Here is a 16,075-nt window from a genome sequence, read left to right on the forward strand (position 1 = left end):
CACACCGACAGCAGGGAGCCTAATAGTCCATGTGGTGTAGCGAGATATGACGTTTAATTTATCAAAAATAATTAATCATGAATCCAAAACTGGTGGGATACGATTTTACACATGTTCACTACGTACACAAGGCACACACATGTGGGCCGATGGCTGTCTTTCCAGAACATTCCCTTTAACCCGGACCTCCCCTTTAATGAAGCCAGCTCCTGCGCCATGTATCCACTGTCGGCGAAACACAACAGCGGGACCCTCAGCCCTCTACATCCTCCGTGCCCTTCTCTGTCCGCCGCGTCACCACCGAGTTTCTCTCCCCTGCCATGCCCCGGGTCACCTGGCTGCTGCCTGCCCTGCTGTTCGTTCTCCTGCCGGACCCGAGCCGGGGATATTTCCCCGAGGAGCGCTGGAGCCCCGAGTCTCCGCTCCTCGCTCCTCGGGTCGTCATCGCGCTGGTCTGCCGCAACTCGGCGCACTCTCTGCCGCTGTTCCTCGGAACCATCGAGCGCCTCGACTACCCGAAGGACCGGACAGCGCTGTGGTGAGTAAAACTTAGAGGAGGAAAACTTTTAGAGTAGTTTTATCGTGACAAGTGCGACAAAGTGCGATTCAACGTCTGCGTGAGCCCATTAACGGTCACCAGAGACACGTCGAGCCCGTGTAGACACATGAGAGATGAACTGTTGGCTAGGTGGGGCTGCTGTGTTATTGTTAAGATGTGGGTAAAGGCACAAGGGGTTTTATCTCCACACCTAACAACTCATATCAGCGGGGAAGTGAGTGGAAATGGCTCCACACGCACCGGGGTGCTGTACGGGTTTGACCCCGGCAGCGGGGCACGTAGGGCGGGTTGCACCAGCAGAGTCGTGGCCATTAAAAGTTCCATTCAGTCACAGATCTTCTCTCATCGCCCCTCCGGTTTCCCCTCTACCCCTCCTCCCTCCCTTCCCTTTTCTTTCCCCTCCCTCTTCTCTTCTCATCCACATCTTGAGTGGAAACAAACCCAGTCTTGTACAAAATGTCTTAAACCACGTACACTAAGCTGTGTCCCTGAAGCTGTTTAATAACCACTGGAGGCTTCCTTCTTTGACCTCAGGCTACCTTCCTTTTCTGTCACAACCCCCACTTTGCCTCGCACATTATTATGGTCTCCAGCACTGCTCACTTCCTCTTCTCAGTTTGATCCACTGCCAGCAAATCTGCTTTTAAAGATTAAGTTTAATCTTTTCATCAGCATTCACAGCTGACAGGTCAGATTACTGTCTTTGCAGACCCAGTGATAAATAAAGGCAGTAGCCTCAACGGAGTGGTGTTATATGTGACTGTGTGAGTTTGGATTCAGATTAAACATCATTCACTCCTATGAGTTGGGTGTTTGATCCAAGAAATGGTGCTGTGCCTGATCGGAGAGTGAACGTTGAATTTAACTTTTTCAGTAGAAGGAGCCAGAGCGAGGGATTCAAATGTCCCTGTGTCTCTTTATTAAACCAGCCTTGATGTCGCTGAGTTTCCCCCTTGTGTCCGAGCCAGAACTTCAGCCAGAAGCTTCTCTGTGCCTGAGTCTAACCGTGCCCATGTGGCAGCCAGAGCTCAGTTTTCTGCATGGTTGCTTTGATCTACAGCGTATCTCTTCTCTCAGCGGAACAACGGATAGAAAAAGTTTTGAAATGCATCATGAAAGACATAAACTGAGCCGGTCACCTGTCGCTACCTGCAGTTGGAAGCCTGACAGGTTAAGATGGAGTACTTGGCAAGCAGCAGCATGGACACGCGCATGCAGACTGCCTTGTGTGTGTGTGTGTGTGTGTGTGTGTGTGTGTGTCTTCTGCAAGATGAATATGATAAGTCATCCATTTTCAGCCTCTTTCTCAACGCTCTTATCCTTTAGGCATGGTTCTATCGCTGGCATGCAAGCAATCTCAAATATTTACCCTCCATAAACCCTTTCATATCGCTACCTCTGCTCATTCAAAACTCCACAGCAGTCAGAGAGAGAGGAGGGAAGGAGAAGGTGGATCCGTGGGTCGGTCACATGTAGGTGCTGGGACGGCACTGTGGTGTTAAAACGCCACAGACGGATGGCAAACTAACAGCTGCAGCACGCCGACTGTCACTCAGTTCACGACAGGGCTGGGAGAAAATCCATTTCTCTCATATTTACACATTCTCTCTCCCCCCTCTCTATCTCTCTCTCACCCCTCGCTGACACACACTGAGATTTGTTATGATAACACAGACAGCAGACAAATGCCACTCCTCCCCTTCTTAGCCCCTATTGTCTGTCTTTGTTCTTCTTTGTCCACTATGACATTAGTGATGTGCAGCTCAGCTTGATAAAGATCCTCAAGGATGAAAAGACAAAAGGAGAGATGGATATAAAATATATCAATATCAATATTCAATATCATCTGATGTTTGATTATATTGAGATTTAGTATTCATCCTCCAGGTTGCTTAAAGCTGCAGCAATCAGTTTTTTATATAAGCAGAAATGGTTGAAACGATGGTGTGTATTGTTTTGATTTCAGCTTATTCTGTTGCCCTCAAATATATAAAAAACAGCGTTAAACTGCAGCTTTAAGGCGGTGATACAGTTAAGTGATATTTGACTGTTCATCATGTTCACATTCCACATTATTTTGAAAGTTTTGTCGAGCATTGATAAAGATCCCTGCAGTATAGCTTCATGCAATGATAATATATCAACTAATTGTTTTGAATTGTGCTGCATACAATATTTTCATTATTGATTAATCTCTCAATCATGTTTTTGATTCAGTGAATGATTGTTTCATCTACAAAATATCAGAGGGAAGTGAATCATGTCCATTACAATTTTTTAAGAGCCCGAGATGACATTTTAAAAATTGTTTGCTGTAGCAATGCTCTAAACTGGATTTACCTTTAAATAATACAGAAAAACAGCAAATTCTCACATTTGACAAGCTGTAAGATTAAAATGTTTTGCCTATTTGCTTGATAAACTACTTAAAATATTGGTTGCTTCTTACTTCTGCTAAGGAGGTTGCGTTTTCGCCCTTGTCTATTTGTTTGTTGGTTGGTTTGTCAGCAGGATTACACAAAAACTGCTGAACAGATTTCCACAAAACTTGGATGGAGGATGTGTCTCGGCCCAGAATAGATCCCATTAACCTTTGGTGCAGATCCGGATAAAAGGGCGGATCCAGGAAATGTTTCCCTCTTTCTTCAACATTGCTAGATAGGGCGATATTCAACAATCCGCTAACTTCCCAGGGAATAATGCAGGGATGTTGATGCAAAGCATCTGCAAATAATAATCATCCAAATAAAAGTCTGGATCCAGCAAATAAAATGTGTTTTAATTGAAATTGAATAAGGTGTGATTGAATTAGATAATTAATTCATTCAAGTAAACTCTTGTTTAGTTGCTACTCTGAGGAAAACAGAAAGCAATTTGGATGCCATTTCAACTGTGGTACAGCCAATAGTACCACATGGAAAACCTTGGGTTGTATCTTTATCTGCTTTCATTTTGTTTTTCTTTATAAACCGTTTCTCTGTTAAATTTCCAGAAAAATATACTGTATACAGACTTATCCAGAAGCCCAATACCTAAACTTGGGTTAATGTTCAGTCCTGATCTAATACCAGTGGAAGCATTAATTATGAAGAGACATGAGCTCAATGTAATAAATGAATGGGGCGGGCCAGGAACAGAAAATAATGGGGTTCCTCCTGCTATTGCAAGTGACAGAGTAATAACAGCTGGTAAATATTAATAAATAAGACGTTAACGTTATGAAGGCATGTAGTCTATAATTTTCCTTCAAGCCAAAGTCACACTGTATCATTGAGAAGAATATCTTACATGGGCTCTTTCCATCTCTCTGTCATGACCTCTCTGTCTGTCTTTCCTTCTCTGTCTCGCTCTGTCTCTCTCTGTGTCTCCCTGCTGTCCTTCATCCTCCCACAGGGTGGCGACAGATCACAACATAGATAACACTACAGCTATCCTGAGAGATTGGCTTATCAAGGTGCAGAATGACTATCACTATGTGGAGTGGAGACCCGATGATGAAAGCAGGTAATTTGTATATGTGTGTGTGAGTTAGTGTGCGTGTGATATAAGCAGATTACCTAATGGGTCTGTCTGTGCATGTGTTAGTGCTTTTGCAGACGAGGTGGGGCCTAAGCACTGGAATAATCTCCGTTATGAACATGTAATGAAGCTCCGCCAGGCAGCGCTGGACACCGCCCGTGAGATCTGGGCCGACTACCTCCTGGTAGGTTATCATCCACTCAACAGCTTCATGAGCCTTTTCTTATTATGTACTCGCAGCAATGTCTCTGACCCTGGGTCAGATGTGTGGGGCGATGTGTGGTATGGAAGCTGATTCATCCATCATCTACACCGGTTTAGACCTGTTGAGGGTAACAGGGTGAAAATAAAAAAAATGTGGATGAGAAAGCAAAGCTCAATCATTTATATAAAAAAGAAAAAACTACATTAAACTGCATATTTATCAAGTGTTTTTTCGTTTTTGAGAGCTGTGACACACTCCCAGAGATGATCGTTGTCTTATTATTGATTGCCAAAGATCTGTGCTGCTACAAGAAAGTAATAGAGAAGGTGGAGGCAATGAACTCCATGATGTTCATGAGGTGGAGCTCAAATATTTGTTTATTGTTGGCTTAACCCATGATCAGACCATTTTTGTACCAGTGAATGAAGCCCAAGTACTGTTGCTATGGTTACCTGCATTTTAATATAACATGTTCACTGATTCAGAGATCATTAAAATGTTTTCCTTAAGCTTTAAAGCCCCGGAAAAAGCCAGTGAGAAGACCTTGAGGTGGGATTTTACTCTCTCTTAGATCAACTTTGATGTGTAGCTAAAGTGTTGATTCAAACGGTGTTGAGGTGTCTCGATTTTAATAACACCTGCCGGCCGGTCAGAAGTGATTCTTTTTTCCCATGGCCTTGATCATCAAAGAGGACATTTATGTCTGATGCTGGCATAGACTTTTAAGAGGTTTTTTACAATCATAACTATCTTAAATAAAATTCATAAACATTCCTTAATTTGGTTATTACAGAATATTTTTGTCACATGCACACACACACACACACACACACACACACACACACACACACACACACACACACACACACACACACACACACACACACACACAGAGTTGCCAATAAAAAGACAGACTCAGGAACTGAGGAAGTGCTACCATGAGTAAAATGCTATCAAAAACAAAATCAAAAATGTCAGTTTTATCTGGTGAACAAATATACTAAGCTGTACATTTTGTATAGACCAGTACTGATGTACTGTATCTGGGATAAGTTAATATCTGCCACACTAGTCACATTAGTGAAATTGGCACACAGTGTAGTGCAGTTTGAAGTACAGAAAATCTTTATCTTTAAATAGCTTTAAAGTAGCAGTGTGAAACACATGTTGACAAATAATATGTCTGAAGGAAATGCAGGTTGACCATAGAGCTGCAGCAATTCATCAATTAGTGTCAACAATTAAAGGGGCACTATGTAGTTTTGGAGAAGAAATTCTAACTCAGAATTTTAATATTTACAATATTAATGAGGTAATAATACAAACTCAGAAGTATTTATCTTTTCCATAAGTGAATAGACAAGCCTTTATCAAAGGAAAATAAGGTCCCAGAAAACTGAAGCTAGAAAGGTGGCAGGGTCCGCCAAATATAAACAAAGTAAAACAGTATTTGTCCTTCAAGGTCAATTTGTTTATTCAGTCATGAAAACAAAGAGAGTTTGTTTATTTGGTTTGTTAGGGCTTAAAAAAAATCAGCCAATGAAGATCTTTCTCTACTGATTAAAATTTCTTCCCCAAAATTAACATTTTTCAAGAAAAGTCAAAATTCTCTGATGCCAGCTTTTTAAATGTATATTTCCTGATTTCTTTACTCCTCTATGACAGTAAATGAAATATCTTTGGGTTGTGGGTAAGACAAAACAATTGAGGACATCAATTTGGCCGTTGAGAGACACTGACAACATTTTACACCATTTTCTGACATTTTACAGACCAAAGAAATAAACGATGAAATGAGAAAATAATCAACAGATTAATCAACAATGAAAAAAATTGTTAGTTGCAGCCCAACAAGGATGAAATGTTTTGGCTTCAAAGAATCCCTGTTTTCTGGACATGGAACAGTGTTTGTTGTAAACACGCCAGCCTCCTGCAGTCTGTTGGATGGGACATGAAACAGTTCAGGAAGGAGCTGCTTATGCTCACAGTGCTCTGTGATCGCACCACGTTGCTGTGGCCCAATCAATCATTTAGTGGCAGCGGGTGACATTTCGTGTGTGCTTGCATGTGCACGTTTTGTGCGTGATTGTTGTCAATATCGTGCCCTTCTCTTCCGTCTGCAGGTGGCTGACTGTGACAACCTGCTCACCAATCCGGATGTGTTGAAGAAGCTGATGAGCGAGAACAAGACCATTGTGGCGCCCATGTTGGAGTCCAGAGCTGCGTACTCCAACTTCTGGTGTGGCATGACTTCACAGGTAGTACTGCATAAATCAGATTAAATATTTAAAATAGTTACCACACCCAGTCAGAAGCACCTGTGAGGCAATTATACAAATATTATGCAGAGGTATGAAATGATGAGCTGCATGTTAGTACAGCTCTAGAAATATAAACAACGTGACCACCACCATTTTTGTTTTGTTTTTTACATCTTTGACAAATAATGCAGTCCAGATAATCGTTTGCTGTTGACTCTGTGGGTTACTGACGGTGAGTAAAATGTCACTTTTCATGCAGTCCTGCTGAATCATAGCGAACATCTTCCCTCATCGTAATAACACAGAAATACAGAATATTGTACACTTTTTTTTTTTTACACACAATTCTTTTCTAACGCACAAGGAATTGAAATTTGTGCAATTAGCTCACTTTAGAAACACTTTAAATGAGTGAATGTGAAGGTGTAGGAGAGAGTGTGTTTCCCTCAGACTACTCTGCTAATGTGTAAATGATTTGTCTCGCAGGTAACTGAATGTAATGACACAATATTTAGCTTTAATGAAGGTTTGTGATATGAGTGGAATGTGTGGCTGGTGTGCAGACAACCCACATAGCTCATTATGTTTTATTTGCTCAATCTTCTCAGTCGGGCTCTGCGATATGACTTATACTTGAATCATATATTCGTTTTACACAGTATTTATCTTGATATTTTGAAATCACAATACTTTTGAGCAAATACCTCAATATCAATATTGCTGATGACTTTGTTCTTCCACAAAATATTAGTACGAAGAGATCTTTAGAAAATAATCATCAGTAATGTGGATATAATGACTAAAGCCCTATTTGCATGGGACTACTTTTACCAGGGGACCTCATGGGATTTATAAATTACCACCCCATGTTTGTGTTTCATGTGGCAGTGTAACAGTGACAGAATGTTTGAGTGGCCGGGGGGGACAAAAAAAAATGCACCGGCTGTATGCGGTGGGCAAAGTATAGTATAGTATATATTTATTTATATATATATATATATATTTATTTATATATATATATATATATATATATATATATATATATATATATATATATGTAGTGAAATGGAAGGGTACCCAAGAGGGCACTTTATCATGTTTTATCTACCATTGGGGCGTCCAAGAAGCGCAGCGTTTTTCCGAACATGAGGGCACAAGGGGGGTCCACCAGTGATGTGGCATTTGCATAGAATAAGTGAAGTCTGTATTTTACTGACATTTTCTCCCGGTATGATAGCTCTGTGTAACAACAACTTTCAGAAGTGAACTGTCTGTTCTTCAGCAGCCACATCATTTATATAGCTTTTCCCACTTTCAGCATGCGTTTGAAGCATAAATACACATTTTGCAGCTCATTTAGATAAAGTAAAATACGCCTTATGGCTGTACTTGAATGTGACAACCTTTCATTGCTCCTAACCTTCTCTGTTATCACTTTTAAATGTCAGTACCGCCGATCTCACAGCTCAGCTGTTGACTGCTGTTAGACATATTATGAGACGCGATCAAATTTAATATTTTAGTACTTGTTCAGTTGTCTGACAACAGAAACATGCAGATTCACACCAGACTCATATTATCACATGACCTCGCGGTCACATGACTGTGTTTGACAGAATATGGTTGATAATATGCTTAATTATTAGAGGTAACCAGGTAATAGTCCCATGTGAATAGGGCTGTAGTGGGTAAAGGCTATGAGAACAAGTAAAAAATACTTCTCAGTCTGTTATTCCTGCTTTGTCAGATACTTCTGCTGTCTGTGCTGCTGATAAAAAATATTCTAACTTAATGCCTCTTCAAATTGATGTGTCTCATACCTCATTATTTGTTATCATTCAGCAGCAGTGTGGAAAGGTTTACTTAATATGCAGACTCTCATTTTCTTGCGCATCTGATGTATCATGCGGCATTATGTATTTGCATGTCTTGGATACAGTTCTGTCTGTGATCTATTTCTGTCTAGACAGGATGCCTCTAAGTACTCATCGTTGCTTCTTTTCAAATTCGAGTAGACATATGGACATTGTCTATCCTCAAGCGCAAAATCAACCAACTCAAACCAAGAGTCTGTCTCTCTGATTCCTTCAAAGAACATCTTCCTCTAGGACAGTGAATGGGCCTGTAGCCAAAAGGCGATAAGCACGTCAGTTAACGTCTTTTCTCGAAGTCAGTATTTCTCAGTCTCAGACACTTAATATTTTTTTCACAATCAGGTTTTCATATTTCTTAGTAAATTCGTAATAAAATAAAGAGTTTCATGTTCATTTGAGTGTTTAAAAATGGACACATGGACGTACCTCACAGACTGGGCAGCCAATTATCTCAATCAACTCAGATATCTCAGATCAAGCTTCCCCTGACATTTTGAGTCTTCCTCCAAGCTTTTTTTTCATTAGGAAACAAATTGGACTCGATAAAATCGTGGGTAACGGTACAGTGTGTGTGTGTGCACATTCACTCCCTGCAGGGTTACTACAAGCGTACACCAGCTTACATGCCTATCCGTAAGCGGGAGCGTCATGGCTGTTTCGCTGTACCGATGGTCCACTCTACCTACCTCGTGGACCTACAGAAGGAGGCCTCCCGTCAGCTGGCTTTCTACCCACCACACCCGGAGTACAGCTGGGCCCTGGATGACGTCATCGTCTTTGCCTACTCAGCTCGCATGGCAGGTGAGACAAATACAACAAGACTTGTTATGTTACAGCTGGTTAAATGTCTTTCTAAGCATGTTTTGTTCACACATGTTTCTTTGGTCTTTTATCTTCTCAGATGTTCAGATGTACCTGTGCAACAAAGAAACGTACGGGTATTTCCCCGTCCCAATGCCCTCTCACGCTAACTTGCAGGATGAGGCGGAGAGCTTCTTGCATACTCAGCTCGAGGTCATGGGTGAGTCAACGACCACATGATTTCTCAGTGTTCTACTGTTAATGCAAAAGGCAGTGAGTTTGCTCACAGACACTAGGCTGTGATTAGACCTGATTATGTCTTTATGATGGATTATTGTTGGTTTCAAATGGACTTTATCTTTCACTTGCAATGACATGTTGTGCTGATCTGCAGATTTTGCATTTGATGGATTTCTCCAGCCTACGTTTATCTAACTGGGTGTTTTTTTTCTGCTGTACCCATTATGAAAAGGTTTTCTTATAGTTGACATATTGTGTGCCTCTGCCTTAAAACCAATCAGTTCTAATACTTGCATATCCACATTATTGATCGATAATTTATCAAAAATCTCATTGTGTTAATATGTTGTGAAAGTACCGATAGTCATTCCTACAGGATTGCCATAATTTCCATTTTTAAATTCCAATTTTTGAAGTGCTTTTGTATCAAGTATCAGGATATTTATTGAGTATTGCAATATAGCCTAAAAATATTGTGATGATATTTAACTCTACTGTACTATAAAATAGTAATCACTATACATGTACTCATCTTGCTAAACTCAAAGCAAAAGTTAAATTAAATTTCATTTTGGGAGCTCCGTGGAAATCTCCTGAGGACCCCCGGGCCACGGTTTGGGAACCCCTGTTTCAACACATTACTCATTCTCTTTGTAACCGTCTCCCCCTGTTTTGTTTTTTTTCTTTGAAAGTGAGAAATCCTCCATTGGAGCCCTCCAGCTTTCTGTCTCTTCCTCCCAAGCAGCCTAACAAGATGGGCTTTGATGAGGTACACACACTCAACCACAAGCACACACACGCACAAAACACACACAATAACGCACGCATGTGTGTGAGGTTGTGCATTTGTGTGCTCCCAGGTGTTTATGATCAATCTGGTGCGGAGAGCTGACCGTCGTGAGCGAATGCTAAGAGCTTTGTACGAGCAGGAGCTCAGCTGTAAGGTTGTTGCCGCTGTGGATGGCAAGTACGTTTCTCATCTCCTTCCTCCCCCACTGCCTGTGTCTTCCTGATTTGTGCCTCTGCAACATGCCGTGTAGATTGATGTAGGGAGGCTGAGCTGAGATAAACAACCAGGTGTAGAGTAGCGGCTGCATGCTGCCATTTATGGAGTACCATAGTTTTAGCTCCTCTGTGAGGAAAATGTAGCTGTAATCTTTATCTCATTAGATATTACTTGATTTTAAAAGACTGTCATAACACCTGCACGGCTTTTGTTACATTTGTATTGTACATTTTCATTCAAGGCACACATCATCCATGTGATTTATTGTTTCCAGGTCTAATCTCTTTGTTTATCCCTTCCCTTTGTCTCAGAGCTCTGAACAAGACCGATATAGAGTCTATGGAGATTAAGATGCTGCCGGGATACAAGGACCCTTATCATGGTCGACCTCTCACTAAGGGTGAACTGGGTTGTTTCCTCTCTCATTACAACATCTGGAAGGAGGTGAGACGCTTGGACAGGCCTCAGGCCTCTGGGTCTGTCTGTACCTGGTACTAGGCCTGTCACGATAATTACGATATTGACTTAACGTACATATCTTATCGACTTACTGATGTACAGTATGTACTGCATATGACCTTGATCATGTTTGCTGACCTCAGCACTGACTGTGTTTACATGAGAATGTAAACAACATTTTCGCTGACATAATGCCAGATGCACATTTTAATTATTGTTTTGTTTGTGTGGTTTTATTTTATTTGTTTTATTTATTAAGGAGATTTAATTTGTTTTTCACATTCCAATGACCTGGAATGATTAGTCTATTCCAATAAATGTCTGATAACTAAGAATTAAGTTTATTGCTCGTAGAAAAGTTGTACCTGCATTATTAAGCTCTTTCATTATCATCACATCGGTGGCATAAAATAATCTCTAAAGGACAAGAATATCATTTAGCGTTGTTATTTCTGGGATGATATATCTTCCGACAGCTTGTTTTCTCTTCGTAAGACTTCATAGTTTAGCTGCACTATTATTTTCCAGGAAAAAGCGTCCATCATGAGCACAACACCATCAGTAGAAGGATTTAAATCAGCGCCATTCAACCACCTCAATGAAGTTAATGCAACAATAGCACCATGAAAGGAATGGAAAGTGATTTTTCACAAAGGTTACATACAGTATATGCCTTTTTAATCTAAGAGCATGTGTGTGGATGTTTCTGTACTTTTATAAAATTTTAAACAAAGGACTATTATCAGTAAAGGATTTAAGAAACCTTTCCATCATAGTAATGCTTACACCAGCTCACCATCCCCTCAGCAACACTGTAATGCACTAAATTTATCTGAATGCGTTTCTGTGTGTAGATTGTAGATCGTGGTCTGAAGACCTCCCTGGTCATTGAGGACGACCTCCGCTTCGAGGTGTTCTTCAAACGACGCCTGCAGACTCTGCTGCAGGAGGTGACGATACAAAAGCTGGACTGGGATCTAATGTGAGTGATGCTTCAGTGACTGAACAAAAACATGATGCAGTAAACAGGGAGGATTATCGTCCCCTTACAGTCAAATCCGTCCATCTGTCACACGCGATATGTCAGACAACACTAATCAGATTCAGGAAGCACTTGTGGGAATAATGCAACACTGAGCTGCTCCGGCATTTTCAGATTCACAGAGATTGATTGGTTTCATTCAAAAGCAAACTGTTCTCTCAGACGGTAAAATTTTTCATTTTCAGTACCTCCAAAGTTGATTGGGCATGAAAGTCTCCAATCATCAGTACAAAAATGAGCGTCTGCAGTAGAAAATCTCTCTTTTTTCCAAAGTCCAATGCACGTAAAAGAGAGTGTGTGTGTGTGTGAGAGTGTGTGTGCGTGCGTGTGTATGTGTGTGTGTGTGTGTGTGTGTGTGTGTGTGTGTGGCTCTGCCCTGTCCTCAGTGACACAGACCTGCAGCTCCTCATTAGAGCACAGGAGAGAGACGGAGTTGTGTAACCTAGTCGCTACGTTTTTGTAGAGTCACAACCTCTCACCCTGAGTGCTGTTACTGGCTGTGGCAAAACCTGCATGTTTTACCTTTAAATAGACGCAGTTCAGGGTTTCGAGTAAGTTTGGATGAATTCAGCAACGGTGGAAAGTGTTTGAATTAGTTACAACTCTGATTTTCCTCTTTGTCCGGCATCTTTTCTCTAGCAACGGTGGTAGAGCCTCATGGGTATTTTATTATTTCAAGCAATCCACTACAGCAAACTGAAGAAAAAAGAAGGTCAAACTGAAGGCTATGATCTTAACATGTCTTTCAATTCATTGGTGGTGACGCTGGAAGCTTGGTAATGTAGCAACCTTGGTTATATTGTAACATACTAAACGACTGACAGGAAGCCACACTTCCTCTCCTTTGTGGGAACTCAGATGCTGCCACAACGCTAATAAAATAACCTCCACCAATTTAGACACTCTGGGTCAAGGTCTGTTCTAGTTTTTTTATTCTATAAATGCTGGTGTCACTAGGCTCCAGTTTAAGTACTTGGGTTTATCTTGAATACAGTTACATCGGGCGGAAGCGAATGCAGGTGGACCACCCTGAGACGTCTGTACCGAACATCCACAATCTGGTTGAGGCAGACTACTCCTACTGGACACTAGGCTACATGTTGACATTACAAGGAGCCCAGAAGCTCCTCAGGGCCGACCCGATGAGCAAACTGCTTCCTGTCGATGAGTTCCTCCCTGTCATGTACAACAAACATCCAGTGTGAGTATAACCCATCCGTCCCTTCATCCTCTTTCTGCTCCTCTTATCTGTCTCTCTCATTAATCTAATCACGTCCCCGCTGCTCTCCCTCATCAGTTCAGAGTACATGGACCACTTTGAGAGACGGGACCTGCGTGCGTTCTCTGCCGAGCCGCTTCTGGTGTATCCGACCCATTACACAGGAGACGCGGGCTACATCAGCGACACGGAAACCTCAGTGGTGTGGGACAACGAGACGGTCAAAACCGACTGGGACCGTGCCAAGTCAAGGAAAACACAGGAGCAGGGGGAATTGAGCTTTGAGGCCCAGAACTCTGACGTGCTGCAGTCTGAACTGGAGGACTGGAGCACACGGGACGAGCTGTGATGAAGAGGAGGGGACGTGAGGAAGAGGGACGGGAGAGAGCTCCTGCGCACAGAGAAAAGGATGAGGGAGATAGAACAAAGCTGTGAGAGAGAGGGGGGATGGATAAGATGGAGGGAATGTGAAATAGAAGAGGGAGGAAAGGCAGAGCAGATGAGGGACGGATGCTTTTCCTCAAACATTTCTCTCTCCGATATTTGATCTTTCTCTGAAGAGAGGAGGTTAGATGCCGAGTTAACTCTTGAAGAGTCAGCTAGCAGCTTTTGTTTTATTTATTGCATCCAACGCACATCCCTTGACCACAGCCTGGTCCAAAAATAGTTTTTTTTTTTTTAAATAAAATTTTGCCCCCACCACATTATACATAAATACTTTGTGTAATGAATTGGAAGACGATTCAGCATTTGGCCCAAATCTAAAATGACTTCTTGTTACGTTTCAACAACTGCGTTACCAAAACTTCACCTGATTACATGTTAAAGCTGCAGTATGTTTTGTGTTTTAAACGGAAACCTCTAAGATATAAACAAAGATTATGTTAAGATGATGTTTTTTTCTATACTCTCAGTGGTTCCCAGCCTGTTTGGCTGTTGACCCCTTAAAAAGAAGCAATATCTAGTCGTAACTAGAGCTGCAACAATTCGTTAATTAACCAATGAGTCGACAGAGCGATTGATCATTTTAGTCTTTTTTTTTTAAGCAAAAATGTCAAAACATTTGCTGGTTCCAGCTTCTTAAATGTGAGGATTTGCTGAAGAGTCTTTGGGTTCTGGGAAAATCTAAAAAAGAGCATTTTTTTACCTTATTTTTTTGTATTTCTTTTTTACATTTTATTGACTGAATGATTAATTGTGAAAAAAATCATTAGATAAATGGATAATAAAAATAATAGTTATACTGTAATTGTTAATTGTAACCCTTAATCGGGAGTCGCATGTGTCTGCTGGTCTACCAAAGAGCGAGTTTCTAAACAAAAGCAAATACTATGTGTAGAAGAAATCATCATCGGCCAGGTTGGGAACCACTGCTCTCTTCTTCTCCTGTGTTATTCAAGTAAAGTTGTAACTTAATAACTTGGCATATTTTTTTCAATCATGACTGTACCAGTGTTTTCTTTTATTTCCTGTCAAACCTTGTAACAGTTTGACATCTTTAATGTTTCGGTTTAGCGTGTCAGTGTCTTCCCCTCACTACATATTGCAGTTTTAATCCAAACTCGCAGCTTTTGTTGCATTTTGTTTGTTGACAATCATAAAAAAGAAATGACTATAGATTTTTAGTAACTTTTCATGTTTTTTCTCTCCTTTGTGTTTAAAATGTTTCTTTTTTTTTTAACCAAAGAATGAATAAAGACTTTTGTAATGAAAGACTGCTTGTGTTGTACTGAATTTCTCTCGGACTACGAGGGGATAAACTTGGCATCAGTCCCTCAAACTACATGGTAGTGCTGACAAATTGTTGGTTCATTTCTAGTCAGAGCTACAGTGGCTAAAACATCAAAATACACTCTGCACTGACTTTTTTTGGCACACAGCAGTTTTATTTCAGCACAGACATGACTGTACCACAACCCAGTTGAGACCTGTCTTTTAATTAGTGCCTGCTGGTGTTTGCTTGCCCTGCCAGTGTATAATGGTCAGTTTGGGCTGCAGCAGGCTGCCATTACTCCTCCTTCCTCACTGTGTTTACACAGGCGATCCCTCATTTACTGTTAGTCCGTGGAGCAGGGTCATGCCTCACTGGTTGTTATACAGTTACACGATACAGACGACACATTTCATTGAGTTAGAAACAATATTGCAGTTGAAATTATACTCAAGACTTGCAATGTGTTCATTAAAAACATGTCTGGTGCGGATTTATTCTACATACCGGATGAACTATTTGTACAACAGTTGCTTTTATTTGTCTCCACTGTCGCACAGAACGAGAGTTAAGTTATGTTCTTACCTTAAGAATAACTTCATTAACTTTCTGAGATTCAGAATTTCTTTTCCATAACTTCGCAGTGCACCTTTAAAAACCACTCTCACTCTTTGAGCTGTTCAGGCACATCAGTGCCTCAAGATAATTGCTAACATCAGCATGCTAACGTGCTTACAACTGTAAGCAGTTAAGCTGGTAACATTTGCCTTTAAGAGCGTTAGCATGCTAACATTAGCACTGCCACACAGTGCAGCTGAGGCCAATGGGAATGCCAATAGTTTTGCAGGGATAAGAGGAGATGGAAATGTGCATCTTGTGCCAGTGATAGCTCAAAATGAAGTAACATAAGAATAAAAAAGAAAAATAGGTACATTTTTACACCTGTGCCGAACAGAACAACAATAAAAACTGTATACCAACTATTATATGATAAGGAGAAGTAAAAATAAAGAAGAGTAACATTGCATGTGACATCAGAAGTTTAATATTGTGTCTGATATTGAAATAGTAGGATTGCAAATGATATTGAAAGGTGAAAAGTAATATTGCACATGATATTTGGTCATGTTGGACAAATTGAAATCTCAACCTGATGCTAGCACAAGACAATAAAAAAGT

At 40.9% G+C, this 16,075-nt stretch overlaps 1 protein-coding gene across 1 annotated transcript; it reads left to right on the top strand.

Moving 5' to 3' along the window:
- The first annotated feature begins 228 nt into the window (after nucleotides 1-228).
- On the top strand, nucleotides 229-14,898 carry LOC311264300 (procollagen galactosyltransferase 1-like). Its single transcript, XM_084365052.1, has 12 exons — nucleotides 229-538; nucleotides 3,953-4,063; nucleotides 4,145-4,262; nucleotides 6,407-6,541; nucleotides 9,015-9,219; nucleotides 9,320-9,439; nucleotides 10,152-10,228; nucleotides 10,320-10,426; nucleotides 10,777-10,909; nucleotides 11,779-11,906; nucleotides 12,961-13,167; nucleotides 13,264-14,898. Exons 1-12 carry the CDS (start codon nucleotides 321-323, stop codon nucleotides 13,532-13,534), a joined length of 1,830 nt encoding a protein of 609 aa, XP_084221178.1. The 5' UTR covers nucleotides 229-320; the 3' UTR covers nucleotides 13,535-14,898.
- Nucleotides 14,899-16,075: the final 1,177 nt, after the last annotated feature.

The sequence above is a fragment of the Pagrus pagrus genome (genome assembly GCF_965226575.1).
Source record: "Pagrus pagrus genome assembly, chromosome: 2".
NCBI lineage: Eukaryota > Metazoa > Chordata > Actinopteri > Spariformes > Sparidae > Pagrus > Pagrus pagrus.